The sequence below is a fragment of the Esox lucius genome, chromosome 24 (assembly GCF_011004845.1).
Source record: "Esox lucius isolate fEsoLuc1 chromosome 24, fEsoLuc1.pri, whole genome shotgun sequence".
Lineage (NCBI taxonomy): Eukaryota > Metazoa > Chordata > Actinopteri > Esociformes > Esocidae > Esox > Esox lucius.
In genome coordinates, this window is record NC_047592.1 from 24,151,622 (window position 1) to 24,165,686 (window position 14,065).

A 14,065-nucleotide genomic window follows, 5' to 3' on the forward strand; every position below is an offset into this window, starting at 1 on the left:
TATAACGACCAGATGACAGGATGCTACTATAAAGACCATCATTGTAAAAACGATATCAAACACAAAGGTAAGGTGGGATTAAATCATTTATCTAACGGTGGTTAAATATTACTTTCAGGGTAGTGGGGCGTTGCTGGTGTGTTTTCAAACCACGAGAGGGCCCAATGAGCTCAGACACATTGAACACTGATAACTAAGAGCATCTTAGTATTAAGAGTTGCCTACAACCAAACATTGAAATTCACTTGGTAGATAGAAAAAAAAAAAGTATTTGGATTTGGTAATAGCACAAGTGAACAAAGTAATACCACAAACAGAACAAGAGAAACAGACCAAAGTATCAGAATTGTATTGGAATGAAATACAAATTCAGGTATATGTTTGTGTGCACAGAGACTTTCAATGGAACATGTTAGTAGGAACCTCCAGTCAGGGCACGTTCTAGTGGAAAAGAAGGAACAGTATGTTGGAACAGTACGTTAGACCACCAGTAATGGCCAAGCTGGATCAGGTCAAGTAGCACATAAAGGAGATGTTGACCCACTGGAATGTAGCTTAAACATTTGGAGGAATGTATGTTAAATAGTGCAGATTATGTCTCATATTTCTGAACCACAAATCCAATTCAAAATACTATATTTCTAATACTGGTGACTGTTGTCAATAGTGAAGCCTAGAATACGTTTTGTTGATAGAAATATATTAGTTAAATATTTTCATATTTACATATTAAAAATGTTAAGACAAATACACTCAATATTAATGGTTCTTTTTTTTCACTCAATGTTCCTTCCCACAATGTCATTACCTGATATGTTTGTCTTATTTCAAAACAAGTAGTTACATTTTGGATACAAATGTGTCCTTGCCTTTTCATGTTCTCCTTCCAGTTGTCTGTGATTATGTGAAATGTAATACAGTAGGAACTGGAGTAGGTATACAAAGACAAACCAATGAGTGCTTGCGTGTCAGTATCGGTATCTTGATCGTGTACCGGGGGGGGGTTAGATGGGGAGGTGTGTTCAGTTAATGTGTGGGTAATCAGACAGTGGTGTGTAGGGGCGTGCCCCCGCTGTATGAGGGTGACGATGTGTGTTCTGAGGAAGAGGAGAGAGAGCCGCGCGATGAAGCTGCTTCTCTCTGTAACTCCTCAACCTTCCTCTCCAACTCTGCTCTGAGGAACAACAACTCCTTCAGGTTCTGGTGCACAGGCATCTGACAGGGAGAGAGACGGAAGCAGAACGACATGCAAAGAATCAGAAAGAAGCACAACTGTGTGGCTCTTTACTTCCTCCTCTTTTGCCCCCCCCCCATTTTTGCTCATCCCACCCTACACTTTCTACCTGAGGCCTCATACGGGGGTTCCATCGTACGTAGTAGCTAGTCCACAACTCCAGGTGTCTGATGCTAGCTAGGGGATACAGGACGTGGTGCTCATAGTCAACGTAGAAGGGGTTGGTGAAGTCGTCCGGTTGACTGTTGATGTAGGACCAGAGAGACACTGTCTTCGTCTGCACTTCCTGTGAGAGAAGAGGAGGAATGCAGGAGAGGAGAAAAAGTAGATGAAGGGAAGAACAACACAGAAAGAAAGTGGGTAAAGCAGCAGGAAGGACATTAATGCCTACCTGTCGTTATACTATCTTTAGGCAAGATTACTATAATTTCGTCACTTCACCCCCAGCAGCAAAGAAACGGTACGTACCATAGCGTTTCTCTCCTGTTCGCTGTTGTAGAGGAATGTACCAAAGAGACAGCTGTAGAGATGGTCCAAGATGGTGATGAGGAACAGTTCATTGAACTCGAACGCTGCAGGAAACTTTCAACCGAAAGGCAAACAATCAATGACAGAGTACAAATGAGTGTGTACATGCAGATATTCTGGATGTGTGTGTGTGTGTGTGTGTGTGACAGACCGCTCAGACACACCTGCCGGGTCATCTGCCACACACAGTCAATAAACTGGACAAAGAGAGGCGATCGCTCCGAATTGGCGTGATTGTTATCACCATGGCCGACGCGCTGAGGAATACACACAGGTTATTATAACACACACAAAATGACCCTCACACCTCGTATCAAAGCACACAAATGCTCCCCTCACCGCGGCAAACTTGTGTCCAAAGCTGATCCACTCCTTCTCCAGCAGCACCTTGGAAAACACACTCTTAAGCTTAGAAGACAAATGGGGGCTGAGGCGAAACACTACGTACACCTTCCCTGCCCTTTCACCCACCTGGAACCCCCTGAGTGTGCGGTAGTGTCCATCCAGCATCAGCATGGCCAGAGAGGTGAGCTGGGCCGTCCGGTCCCACCCGTCGCTACAGTGGACCACAACCGAGGTCTTACCAGACTCCAGCTTGTCGGCTATACGAACCGCGCCAGCCAGCAAGACCTGATTGGGGAGGGGAGATTGAGCTTGTGCGTCTGTGCGTTTCACACGCGGGAGCGACTGAACTAGCCTGTTGTTCGTCGACATCCTGCACGGCGTCGGTCACGCGGCGCTAGGGCCAAGGACGTGAGAGGAAAAGTGTGTGTGTTTGGTCTACGGTGGTCCTGCGGTCTAAGTGTGTACACTCATTTAACTATACCTGTGAGAACACTCGCCTGGTTCATTCTCCCTCAGCAGGAGACAGGCTATTTTATGATTACAGGGGGTTTGTGTCAGATGTTTAGGGTTAGGAACAACAGTATGTTAAAATGGATTTTTTATGGAATATCCAAAAACACTGAGTGGTTTTGAATAAGACAAGGAAGTGAGAATTTAAGGACGACAGGTGTCTTTACCCGGATGTACTCCAGCCAGTGGGTCAGGTCAACCACGGAGTGCCAGTGAGCCTCATTTATAGTGGGGTAGACCACCTCCTTCAGTTTCCTCAGGGACTCTCTCATCACGTGGATGTTGGGTATCTCCAGGAAGTTGAGTTCCACATTGGGATAGAAGCTCTCACTCTCATAACCGCCATCCTTAGCCTCGGAGAGAGAAAGAGAGAGAGAGAGAGAGAGAGAGAGAGAGAGAGAGGGAAGGAGGAGTGGAAGTAGTACTTAGTATTCAAAACACCAAAGTTATGAAAGGCGAACTGCTAGAGTTAAAAATAGAGTGAAGAAAAATGGAAGACGGAAAAAGGATACACAAAAGGTGTAGAGAAATTAAAAAGTGGAGTGGAGAGAGAAAACTGGAACTGAAAGGTAAGGAGAGATGAAAACAGACCCGAAGTAATAAATAACCATTAGACAGCTGCTGAAGTTTAACAGTCAGACGCAGTACTAGGACCTTCGTGGAAAAAAGTAAAACGCCTTTCAGACTAGAGGTTTACCATACCACCGATTAACCAGTGTAGAACATCTAGCTGTTACATATGTAGAGAGCATAGCTGAAAATGGAACGCCTACATCACGCACTCCAGCTGACCGCCTCTTCCTGAAGCTGGGTCGGGTGTCACAGACGTCAAGTTTGTCAGACCAGTGTCATGACTGCTGACTACAGCCAAGTAGGCTTCATAAGAGGTTTGTTAACAGCCATGACAGGAAACTGCCGCTTCACCTTGTTTGTGTCAGCCACGCTGCTCTGTCGGGCGTCAAAGACAGCAAGCTTGTGCGACTGCGCATTTGCGTCCATAATGGTCTGCAGGTATCGCTCGTCCTCTTTGCAGCGCCGGTCTGATGGGCCCACTAAAGGCTGACTGCTACGGACTATGGTGGCTTGGCTTTCTGGATGGATCCACGACAAGACCTGGAGAGAAGGACATGGAGGGGAGAGAGCAAAAGGTTCATCAAAATGTATTTTAGCATTCCAAGTTAAGAAAAGAGGAACCAGAATTCAGCCTCACCTTACCCCCAGGGATTCAGAACACTATCAAGGCAATCTTTTGAAAACAACAACTCGGTGAGACTCAATAGGGCAGTTGGGCCAGAAACACCAGCTGCATTCAGCCACTTCATCATCAAACACAAAACTCAACACACAGTAGTAGCTTCCTGGCCTTGCTCTCCGAGTGGATCCATTACCAAGATAATCCATGGGAAAGCTTGAGGAAGCTTGGTCCTATCCAGGGATATCTTCAGACAGGCCACAGTGTTCCACTGAAACCTCCCGTCTCAGTCCCCATAATCAATACTGCAATAATCTGGGTGGCTACTACTGCAGTCTCTGTCTGGGGTAATTCATCATGCTATGTCTGGTTTCCTGTTGAGTCTTGGAGGACATGAGCCCGAGGACCACACCTCAGGACTACCAAGCCTGATTTTGTCTGAATACCCCTACGGTCACCGCCCACCTGGTCATCCCTATCCTTGTCCACCTGATCTGGATTCTATCTAAAGACACAGCCCACCTGTATTTACTGACCTGATCATCTGATCATCTCAACAAGAAAAAAAGTTTGTAAAGGACACACCCTTAAAAAGATCCTTTACTCTTATAATCTATACACTGGCATTGCCAGAAGAGAACGAGCCCCACACAACCAAGCTCCTCTCTAGGTTTCTTCCTAGGTTCCAACCTTTCTAGGGAGTTTTTCCAAGCTACTGTGTTTCAACATCGCATTGCTCTGTGGGGTTTTAGGCTGGGTACCTGTACTTTGTCACCACTCCTAATGTAAAAGGTATTATGAAATAAATGGGATTGATTTAATGCCAAGAAGAAGGCCAGTAGGGATGCCAGAGTGCACTGATTTAGCCACTTAAGTTTCATGTTGATGTCTGAGCAAACTTCACAATGCATTTTCTGGGTAACATAAATTTTTTTTGGTTTTCTTGACTTTAAGTTTAACTCAAAAATAGCACCTAAAGGTAAAACAATCCCTCACACACCCTTAATGAAAAAATTATAATTTCATGTACAAGTATTCAGACCCTTCACTCTGTATTTTGCCGAGGCATCTTGGGAGCGATTAAAGCCTCAAGTCTTCTCAAGCCTTCTTGGGTATTGTTATAGACATTTGTTGAAATGATTAATATTCATTCCTTTCTTCCTATGCCCTCCTCTCCTTCTATTCTTTCTTCCTTTTCCTTCCATCTATTCTTTCCTTTTCCAATTCCCTCCTCGATCTATTCTTTACTTTGTTCTTCTCTCCTTTATTCTACTTCCATTATCTCCATATCCTTTTTCCTCTTCTCTCTGCCCTGGTAGACTACAAATCTGAATCTCCTAATTAATAAAGTTATTTAAGTTCAGAAAAAAACTATTGAATTTTTGTGCTTTTTTTTGTGCACCGGGAGAACAAGAGTATTTTCCCGTGCGGCGCACACAGGTAGAAAATACAGTCTTATCGAACGCAGCGAGGATGTCTTTTCTTCTCACACAGCGCGTCTGCACAGAGCGTATTGGTGGCTCCGATTACTATGACAGTGCGATCCGTGCCCCTCAAATTCCATGCAGAAAAAAAGCACAACAAGCTAAATACCCTTATAACGCTGTACCCTGACAAATTATTTGTCCAACAAAACATTATGATTATTGTCAGTCGGTTAATCTTCTGAGTTGAAAAGGTGTCCTACAGTGTCCTTAGTCCCCTGGGGCAAGGTGGGTGGACAACCTGCCCTTCTGGGTGAAACCTAGGAAGGTATAGAACAAAGGACAGCTGGGCAGGATCTTACCACACCCCTTTACTTTATAAATACTGATGATTGTCCTGTGTTAGCTTAGTCTACCGTTACCTCGTGACTGAGTTCTCTCTCATTGCAACTAAATAAAACGTAATTGTACCAAGAGAGAATTGTCTCCGTACCCACTTCCAAAAAGGGTTCTATTCGATGACATTGCTATCACAATATGACGCCTGTATTTGGAGAGTTTCTCCCTTCTTAGTGGATCCTCTCAAGATGTGTCAGGTTGAATGGGAAACATCACGGCAAAGCCACTTTCAGGTCTCTCCAGAGATGTCTGGGTCACTCAAGGACATTCCCCGACTTGTCCCGAAGACACTCCCGCGTTGCCTTGGCTGTGTGCTTAAGGTCGCTATCCTGATAGAAGGTGAACATTTGCCCCAATCGAAGGTCCTGAGCGCTCTAAAGCAGGCTGTCATGTGCTTCTTTATTGAGGAGTGGGTTTTGTCTGTCCTCGTACCATAAAGGCCTGATTTGTGTAGTGCTGCAGGGGTGGTTGTCCTTCTAGAAGGTTCTCCCATCTCCACCTAGGAAAACTGGAGCTCTGTCAGTGACCATCAGGTTCTTGTAGACCTCCCTAAAGAGGCCCTTCTCCACATTCTTCCATTTAAGCATGGAGGCCACCGTTCTTGGACCTTCAATATGGCAGATATTGTTACCATTTCACAGATCTTTGGCTGGACCTAATCCATTTTCAGAGCCCTATGGACAATTACCACCTCATTGCTTTTTTTTGTTCTGATATGCACTGTCAACTGTGGGACCTCACATAGACGACTGTGTGTCTTTCCAAATCATGTTGAACCAATTGGATTTTCCCAAGGTGGACCGCAATCAAGTTGTGGAAACAAAGGAAGAGCAATGGAAACCTGAAGCATTGGAGTTCCAATTTGAGTGTCACAGCAAAGGGTATGAATACCTATGTAAATGTGATTTAATGTTTAAAATATATATTTAAAAAATGTCTAAAAACCCGTTTTTTCCTAGGTCATTATGGTTTATAATGTGTAGACTGATGAGGAAAAAATTATTTATCAATTTTATAACAAGGCTTTAACATAAAATGTGGAACAATTGAAGGGGTTTCTATACCACATAACTTCATTTTCAGGACACATTTCTAACCCTTACCTAATAATAACCATAACCTTAATAACATGACCAGCATGCCTAAACCTAACCCATAAGCATAGAAAAATAATTAAAAAGGGGACTGGACAAAGTCCAGGACATTTTTGGTGAATACTGATATTGAAAACATAAGGAAATAAGTATACACGCTTACCGGTATTCTGTGCCTGGCCCTAAAGGCCACCACTCGCTTCAGTTCATCCTCCTTGATGCTGGTGGGGATTACGAGCAGCGCTGGATAGGTGTCACACACCTCATACATCCCGTTCATCTTACTGATGGTCCAGCTCTCGTTGGGAAGACCCTGACGAGGGGAGAGAGAGAAGTAGCATGACAACTGTGGAAACCCAGCGAACAAGAGTTCATGTTAACTCAGCCTCACAAACAAGACTTCAAGACTCAAAGCACATTAAAAACACCAGAGTTTTAGTAATTTAGTAAGTTCTGGGCTTTCTAATGTTAAGCAAAATCTGAATATTATTTCAAATATTTTCTCATCTCTTAGGTAATGCCAGTTGGGTTTACCAGTCTCTTGTACTCTGCCATGGGGTCGTAGACCTTCCAACCATCCACAGGAAACTCCTCCTTATACTGGAAGGCAAACAGGGGCTGCAAGGGGATAGGCCCGGGAGAGCATTTCACAGATCTCTTAATAAATCACCATCCAAGAGTTTTAACTAAGATTACGAACCATAGTGAGTGACACATGCATGCACCCTATCAGAACACAGGGAACCTAAAGTCCCATTCTGCATTTGTTGATTGTTAGGTCTGAGGTCTTACTAGGTCGTTTGATAGGGGGAAGGCGTGTTTGGTTAGAACCTCGACTATCTCGGTTTGGCTGGCGCCCTCAGTCTTGTAGGCAAACCTAGGGCTACGCATGTCCTGAGAAAGAGAGGAGAAACAGGTTTCATATCGGTGTAAGCATTTAGTGAAAAAGTACAAGCTTCTCTTATTAAACCAAAATCTAATCCAAATATGATCTTCCAACAAACACTCGTAGAGTTTGTACAGAAGTGAACTTGTAGTTAGGCATCAGAGAACTCTTTTACATATCCATGCCTCAACATTGAGCGTGATTGTCAAGACCGCTTATGTGTGACCTTATTATCCAGGTTCTCTCACCTCACAGACCATCTCCAATCCCCGCCTGTTCTCTCACCTCACAGACCATCTCCAATCCCCGCGTGTTCTCTCACCTCACAGACCATCTCCAATCCCCGCCTGTTCTCTCACCTCACAGACCATCTCCAATCCCCGCCTGTTCTCTCACCTCACAGACCATCTCCAATCCCCGCCTGTTCTCTCACCTCACAGACCATCTCCAATCCCCGCCTGTTCTCTCACCTCACAGACCATCTCCAATCCCCGCCTGTTCTCTCACCTCACAGACCATCTCCAAACCCGCGTGTTCTCTCACCTTACAGACCATCTCCAAACCCGCGTGTTCTCTCACCTTACAGACCATCTCCAATCCCTGCGTGTTCTCGCCGTGACTTTGGACACTGATGGTCTCCAGACGACTGATTGCGCCCAGGTTCACATCTAGGATAAACGGAGAGTCCTTGGGAAAGAATGGGATGCAAACAGGATGGGGAAGTTTACATATAAACATTTTAAATAAAGAGTTGACAGAAAAAACAAGGCTCAGTCTTGAGATTTCCGTGTGTGTTCATACTCCATCCAGGTGTGTGTTCTTACCCTCTCAAGGCTGATAAAATACAGTTTATAGTCGGTGCAAGTGAGGGTTCCAGTCACCAAGCCAGTAAAGGGACAGATGTACATCACATCCTTGGCTGAGCAGGACAAACCAAAAACAAACACCGCTTAGCAATGGGACAGTAATGGGAGTCTCGTTTCACACAGGGTAACAAATAAGAAATACATGTCTAAACGATGACAACCACAACTCTTTTCATGCTTGGTTATAAGGGGGAGAGTTGGGGATTGCATGCTCTCTCTAACCCCCCTCCACACAGTCAAGACTTAGCAATAATTGATTCATTAAACAGAAATGTATTTTCATAGTGCAAAATAAACAAGGGCACCCCTGTGTTTTGGATTACTGTCCTGTTGAAAGATCAATTTTTGGTTCAGTTTTAGCCTTTTTTGACAGACAGCCTGACATTCTCCTAAAGAAGTCCCTGGTACAATATCAAATTCAAGTGGGCCAGTTCCTGAGGAAGCCCCAAGTCATAATGCCACTGCCTCTTTGCTTTACGGCCGGTATGAGGTTCTTCTGTTCAGAGCCACTGTGTTGATGTCCCCAAACTTGGCGTTTGGTATTGGGGCCACCTTTGACTCTTCTGTCCAGATAACATTGTTTCAGTAGTTTTGGTCTTCACCCAACTTTCCAGGGGGGTGTACTTACATTATCACATGAAAGATAATGACATACTCACCCACAGCTTTTACGGTCTCTCCTGGGACCAGTGGAACCTCGTCCATCTGGACCTGTTTGGTTCCTTCTCTCAGAGCCTAAACCAGAAAACCATATCATGGAACAGTCAGAATCATCTCTGAGATCTAGAACCTTTTGTTCTAAGCAGAATCATTTCTCCCTGTCAAAGTGACATAGCTAAACCGGGGTAAAGCGTATGAGAGAGGGTGAGGCAGTGGGGAGAGGGAGGGTGAGAGGCAGGGAAAAGCTAAATGAAACAACAGATGAGCAGGCAGAAGAAGGTTAGAAGGAAAACGAGAGACTTGCCAAAGCATGGGGGGGGAGCTCAGAGTCACTGTCGCACTGGTAACTATGTACCTCGTCCATGGAGTCCTGACCACGGAAACGCAAGGCGAGAGTTGAAACGGAGCGAAAGGCAGAGACAGGACAGAGGGAAAATGACAGAAGAGTTCATTCTGTTACAGTGGGCAAGTTATCTTGTGTGTGGAGGACAGAGAACAAGAGAGAAAGACAGAATGCTGAAGAGTTGATAAAAGGGTCTTTGAGGCCTGAAAGGTCACAGAAACAGGATGCGCGCGTTTAGTAGGTTGAGCTCTGTGGAGAAATTATAACTGGGGAAATAAGACAAAAATGGGGAAGCAGAACAGCATTGGAGAACTGTAGGACCTTGAGAGCTGCAGACCATGCTCTCTTCAGCATTGGAAGTGAAAGATACAAAGCAAAAACAGCATGAAAATGTCTACAAATTACAACCTAGTCCAGAAAGAAATAGCAGAAATCTATGAAAATAGCCGGTTATTACCAAAATATGTATTTCCTGCACATATTCGCCACGCTCCTTAAAAGGATTTCAAAAAGTTTGCTGACTCTTTTATCCAGATTAACTTATATTATTGATTGAATACAGTACATTTAGTAACTATAGTACCTGACCATTTTGTTACGAGGAGGAGTGCAGTAATGAGCCAATTTGAGATGATTAGGAAGCCGTGATACTTGATTGGACACAACCTCACTCGTATGTTAAGTGCCATGGGAACTCTAAGGACCACAGAGGGTCAGGGCAGTTGTTTAACATTCCATCTCAAAGATGAAACCCTACACAGGGCAATGTCCCTTTCAGTGCCCTGGGCATTGGGATTTCATCTTTATACCAGAGAGAAGAGTAAGATTATCCCACCCAGGGTTACTTTGGGAGGCAAAGTGATTATAATCCTATTGTTGGATTCTGTCCACTTTCATACCAATTATCTCTCACTATGCACTGGGTGGAAACAGCACCAGTTTTGAAATCTTACCCTGAGATCAGGCCTCTTGGACACCTAGGGATTACAGAGCCACACACAAGGGGTTAACACACACACACACAACGCCTAAACCAACTCCATAGGCATTGTCAAAGATTCAACAGACATTGAAAGTACTGCCCAAACAATAATTATTAATGGACTGCATCTCCCTGTCACTTCATTGCCATGTCTCTGAAATTCTGTAGATGCCTCAGTTCCATCTATGACTAATTACAACCCAGTGTCCAAAATTTGGGATGCTGTGTAAAACGCAAAGAAAAACAGAATGCAATGATGTGCAAATCATTTAAAATAAAATAGTACAAAAAGAACATATCAAATGTTGAAACAGAGAAATGTTATTTTTGGACAAATACTGTACATGCCCAATTTGAATTTGATGCCAGCAAAATGTTTCAAAAAAAGTTGGGAGAGGGGCATTTTTACCACTATGTTGCATCATATATTCTTTTAACAATACTCTGTAAGCGTTTGGGAGCCGAGGAGACCAACTGCTGTAGTTTTTAAAGTGAAATGTTTTCCCATTCTTGCATGATATAGATTTGTAGCTGCTCAACAGTTCGGGGTTTCCTTTGTCCTATTTTTCATTTCATAATGTACCAAATGTTTTCAATGGGGGACAGGTCTGGACTACAGGCAGGCCAGTTTAGCACCCAGACTCTTACTACGGACCCATGCTGTTGTAATACATGCAGAATGAAGTTTGGCATTGTCTTCCTAAAATAAACAAGGACTTCCCTGAAAAAGACATTGTCTGGGTGACAACACATGTTGCTCCAAAACCTGTACGTATAGTGTAGCATTAATGATGCCTTCATAGATGTGCAAGTAACCAATGATTGTTGCACTATTTGCCGTCACAACCTTTCACAGAGTGGTGAACCCATCCTCACTTCTGACAGAGCCATCCTCTCTGGAATGATCTTTTAATACACAATCATGTTACTAACCTGTTGCTAATTGGCCTAATTAGTTGTGTGATATTCCACCAGGTTAGCATCACACACATTATCTAGTCTTTTGATGCCTCTGTCCCAGCTTTTTTTTTTTAAATGTGTTGCTTAGCTACAAATTATTTACCGTCTTCACAGATGGTGTTTTCAATCCTTAGTAGTGCGCTTTAGACAAAATCATCAGCTTCCATAGAATATGCATTGAGCAATATCAGCCCCAAAACAGTATTGACAAAACCTGCAATCCGTTAATAACATCTAAAGCAACATATAGCTAACACACCAACAGAATACAACAATGCTTTAGACTGAGCTAGGCACAGACATAAGTGCGACTATGACCGAGCAGTCTGCACAAAGATAAGAGTGACTAAGGCTTATAAAAGAAGACCCAATACCTAGGAAAGCCCCGATTGGCAGCCAGCAATCAGTATCGTATGTTTAGAGGCAAAAATTGAATAATCTGTATTGGCCGATTGCTTTAAAAAGTCCTATTGTTTTTATTGTAATTATTTAGTCTCTGTTGCAAGTTTTGTTGATGAATCCAAATACCTTAATTACTACTTTTATATCCAGATATTGTAAGTTGCACAACTACAGAAACAAAATGTGTATTTATTAAATGATCATATCATTTATCATTTTCTATTAATCATACTTATTTTCGTGATAGTCTTGTTAAAATATATAAAAGTGCTAAGAATAAAGCGCAGAAGCACACACACACACACAAAATGTCGCTGCTATAGTTAACCTTACCCTCAGATCTGTCCTTCTCCCAACCTGTCAGTCAGAAAACACAACTTTGAATGTGTCTAAGTTGTCGTCGGCCATACAGTTGGACAAGGATCTGAAACTGCACTTTTTGGAAGTTAAAGGTTTCTAAACAGCCACTATTTAATAAGGAGGAAATGAATGAATGATGTGACAAACTACTAAGAAGGGTCATTTTGTCACAATTTAGTTACTGGATGTTTTAAATAATGATTATTTAGTCTAACTTCCACGTGTGCACATTCACACAGCCTCGTTGAACTACATAGGGCAGTAGTACAGAGTTTAATTACACATACAAAACCTCAGTGACTAAAATAGCTGCCAAAATTAACACGTGTACCCCTGTCATTATGTGTCTGCCGTGTGACCTACCTTGCAGTCTCTGGATGCAGCGTCTGGGGTTACGGATAACATCTGGCTAGAGATGGTGGCTGCTATCAGTTGCTTACACCACTCTACATGAGAACCAGTCGGACTGGGGGAGGAACGGAGCACGGGTTAGGACAGACATCCAGAGGGATATTCAAAAAGGGAGGAACAGATGGAGGGAAAGAGAGGAACAGGCAGATTTTAAAGTCAGGGAGATTAAAAACAGCGACAGAGGGTAGAAAATACAGGCATTTGATTTAAGGTGTGGGGGTGTATGATAGAAAGAGAGAGACCTTTTCAAATCAGCGATAAATTATTGGAGCGATACTGCAGGCCAGAATCAGTTTAACACACACGAGTAAGGTTTTATCACAGTAAATAAGACAACGTCTGCAACATTCTGGGATAAAATAGGTCGCGGTTAGACTGATTCCTGCTGGGCAAAGCCACCGCTTTAAAACAGGGGTGTGTTCACTTGGCAAAATTCCCTACGTCCATCTGGAGCGCTCATTGCTGAAATACCGTAATACACAAGAGATACAGCCTACAAGAGAATAATGTACTGTTTTGTACGCGGCGTAGTACATGGATGTTGTAGCACACTGCTAATCTTTTAAAACCCAACTCTCAACCAATAAACTATTTTTTGTTGCTAAGACTGTAGCCTATTAAGAAAAGGCTAGACATTACAACTGTAAACGTTTTGTTCAAAATATACGTGGTCGCAAGGGTCTACCGAAACAGAAATTCGCCATTCAATGCACGACCCTGCTAAATGCTAAATATTGATACAAGTAACATTGTAGTTAGTACCAAAACATAAATTGTACATTTTATAATGTCGAAAATATTTTAATTCACCTGTCCGTCTCCGCGTCACCGCTCGCCTGTCTCGGTATAGAGATGGCCAGCGCTCGGGGCTTGTTGTTTCGATTCGGTACTCCCGGCAGCGCAGAGCCATCTCCACTGCCAACTCCTCCAACTGACTGCTTTTCCATTTTCCTTTCCACTCAGCCCCGTTTCCTTCCCGTTATAATAGATCAAATCTGTTTCCTCTCCGATGTCGACAGATCTGGGTCGCCGGCAAGTTTAAAAAAATGCTTTTAGGACACCATAACAATAAGCACTAGGCTACCCAGCCTCCGAATGTAGACAATGCGGATGTTCGGTCGCTTCCGAGTCTGATACTGATAACTGATATAGGAAGCTTCTGTGTGTTTACTATAAGGAAATAGAACTCCAGCCCTTCAACCGCCTAGTACACATCCTCCGGAGGGCAACCAGTAAAATTACCCAAAATGCATTTCTGGAACCAGAAGCACGCATTTTCATCAACCAGTTTCAGCATCAGCCACGGTAAGATTGGTCCGTCGTGATCTGTCGACTGTTTCACCTTAAAAGTAGCTATGTTATTGTTATTTTATTAGACGTCCATTTTCACTTAAGAGACGTCACTCATCTGCATGTACTATACAGTAGTCTGACTGCGGGTTAATTCCATTAAACAGTTCCATCCTTAA

At 43.3% G+C, this 14,065-nt stretch overlaps 1 protein-coding gene across 5 annotated transcripts; it reads right to left on the bottom strand.

The window, feature by feature from the left end:
- Positions 1-68: 68 nt before the first annotated feature.
- On the bottom strand, positions 69-13,790 carry mtmr1a (myotubularin related protein 1a). 5 transcript variants are annotated; one of them, XM_034290549.1, is made up of 18 exons: positions 13,407-13,790; positions 12,549-12,651; positions 10,435-10,458; positions 9,443-9,508; positions 9,138-9,213; positions 8,437-8,531; positions 8,192-8,299; positions 7,519-7,620; positions 7,261-7,344; positions 6,890-7,039; positions 3,542-3,730; positions 2,785-2,970; positions 2,234-2,392; positions 2,102-2,149; positions 1,927-2,019; positions 1,703-1,816; positions 1,344-1,520; positions 69-1,215 (listed from the first exon to the last, which is right to left on the bottom strand). In XM_034290549.1, exons 1-18 carry the CDS (start codon positions 13,541-13,543, stop codon positions 1,042-1,044), a joined length of 2,085 nt encoding a protein of 694 aa, XP_034146440.1. In that variant the 5' UTR covers positions 13,544-13,790; the 3' UTR covers positions 69-1,041. The 5 variants fall into 5 exon arrangements, with proteins under 5 accessions (XP_034146440.1, XP_012988126.1, XP_034146441.1 ...); XM_013132672.4 differs by lacking the exon at positions 10,435-10,458 and adding an exon at positions 12,159-12,182; XM_034290550.1 differs by lacking the exon at positions 9,443-9,508 and adding an exon at positions 12,159-12,182.
- Between the last annotated feature and the right edge of the window lie 275 nt (positions 13,791-14,065).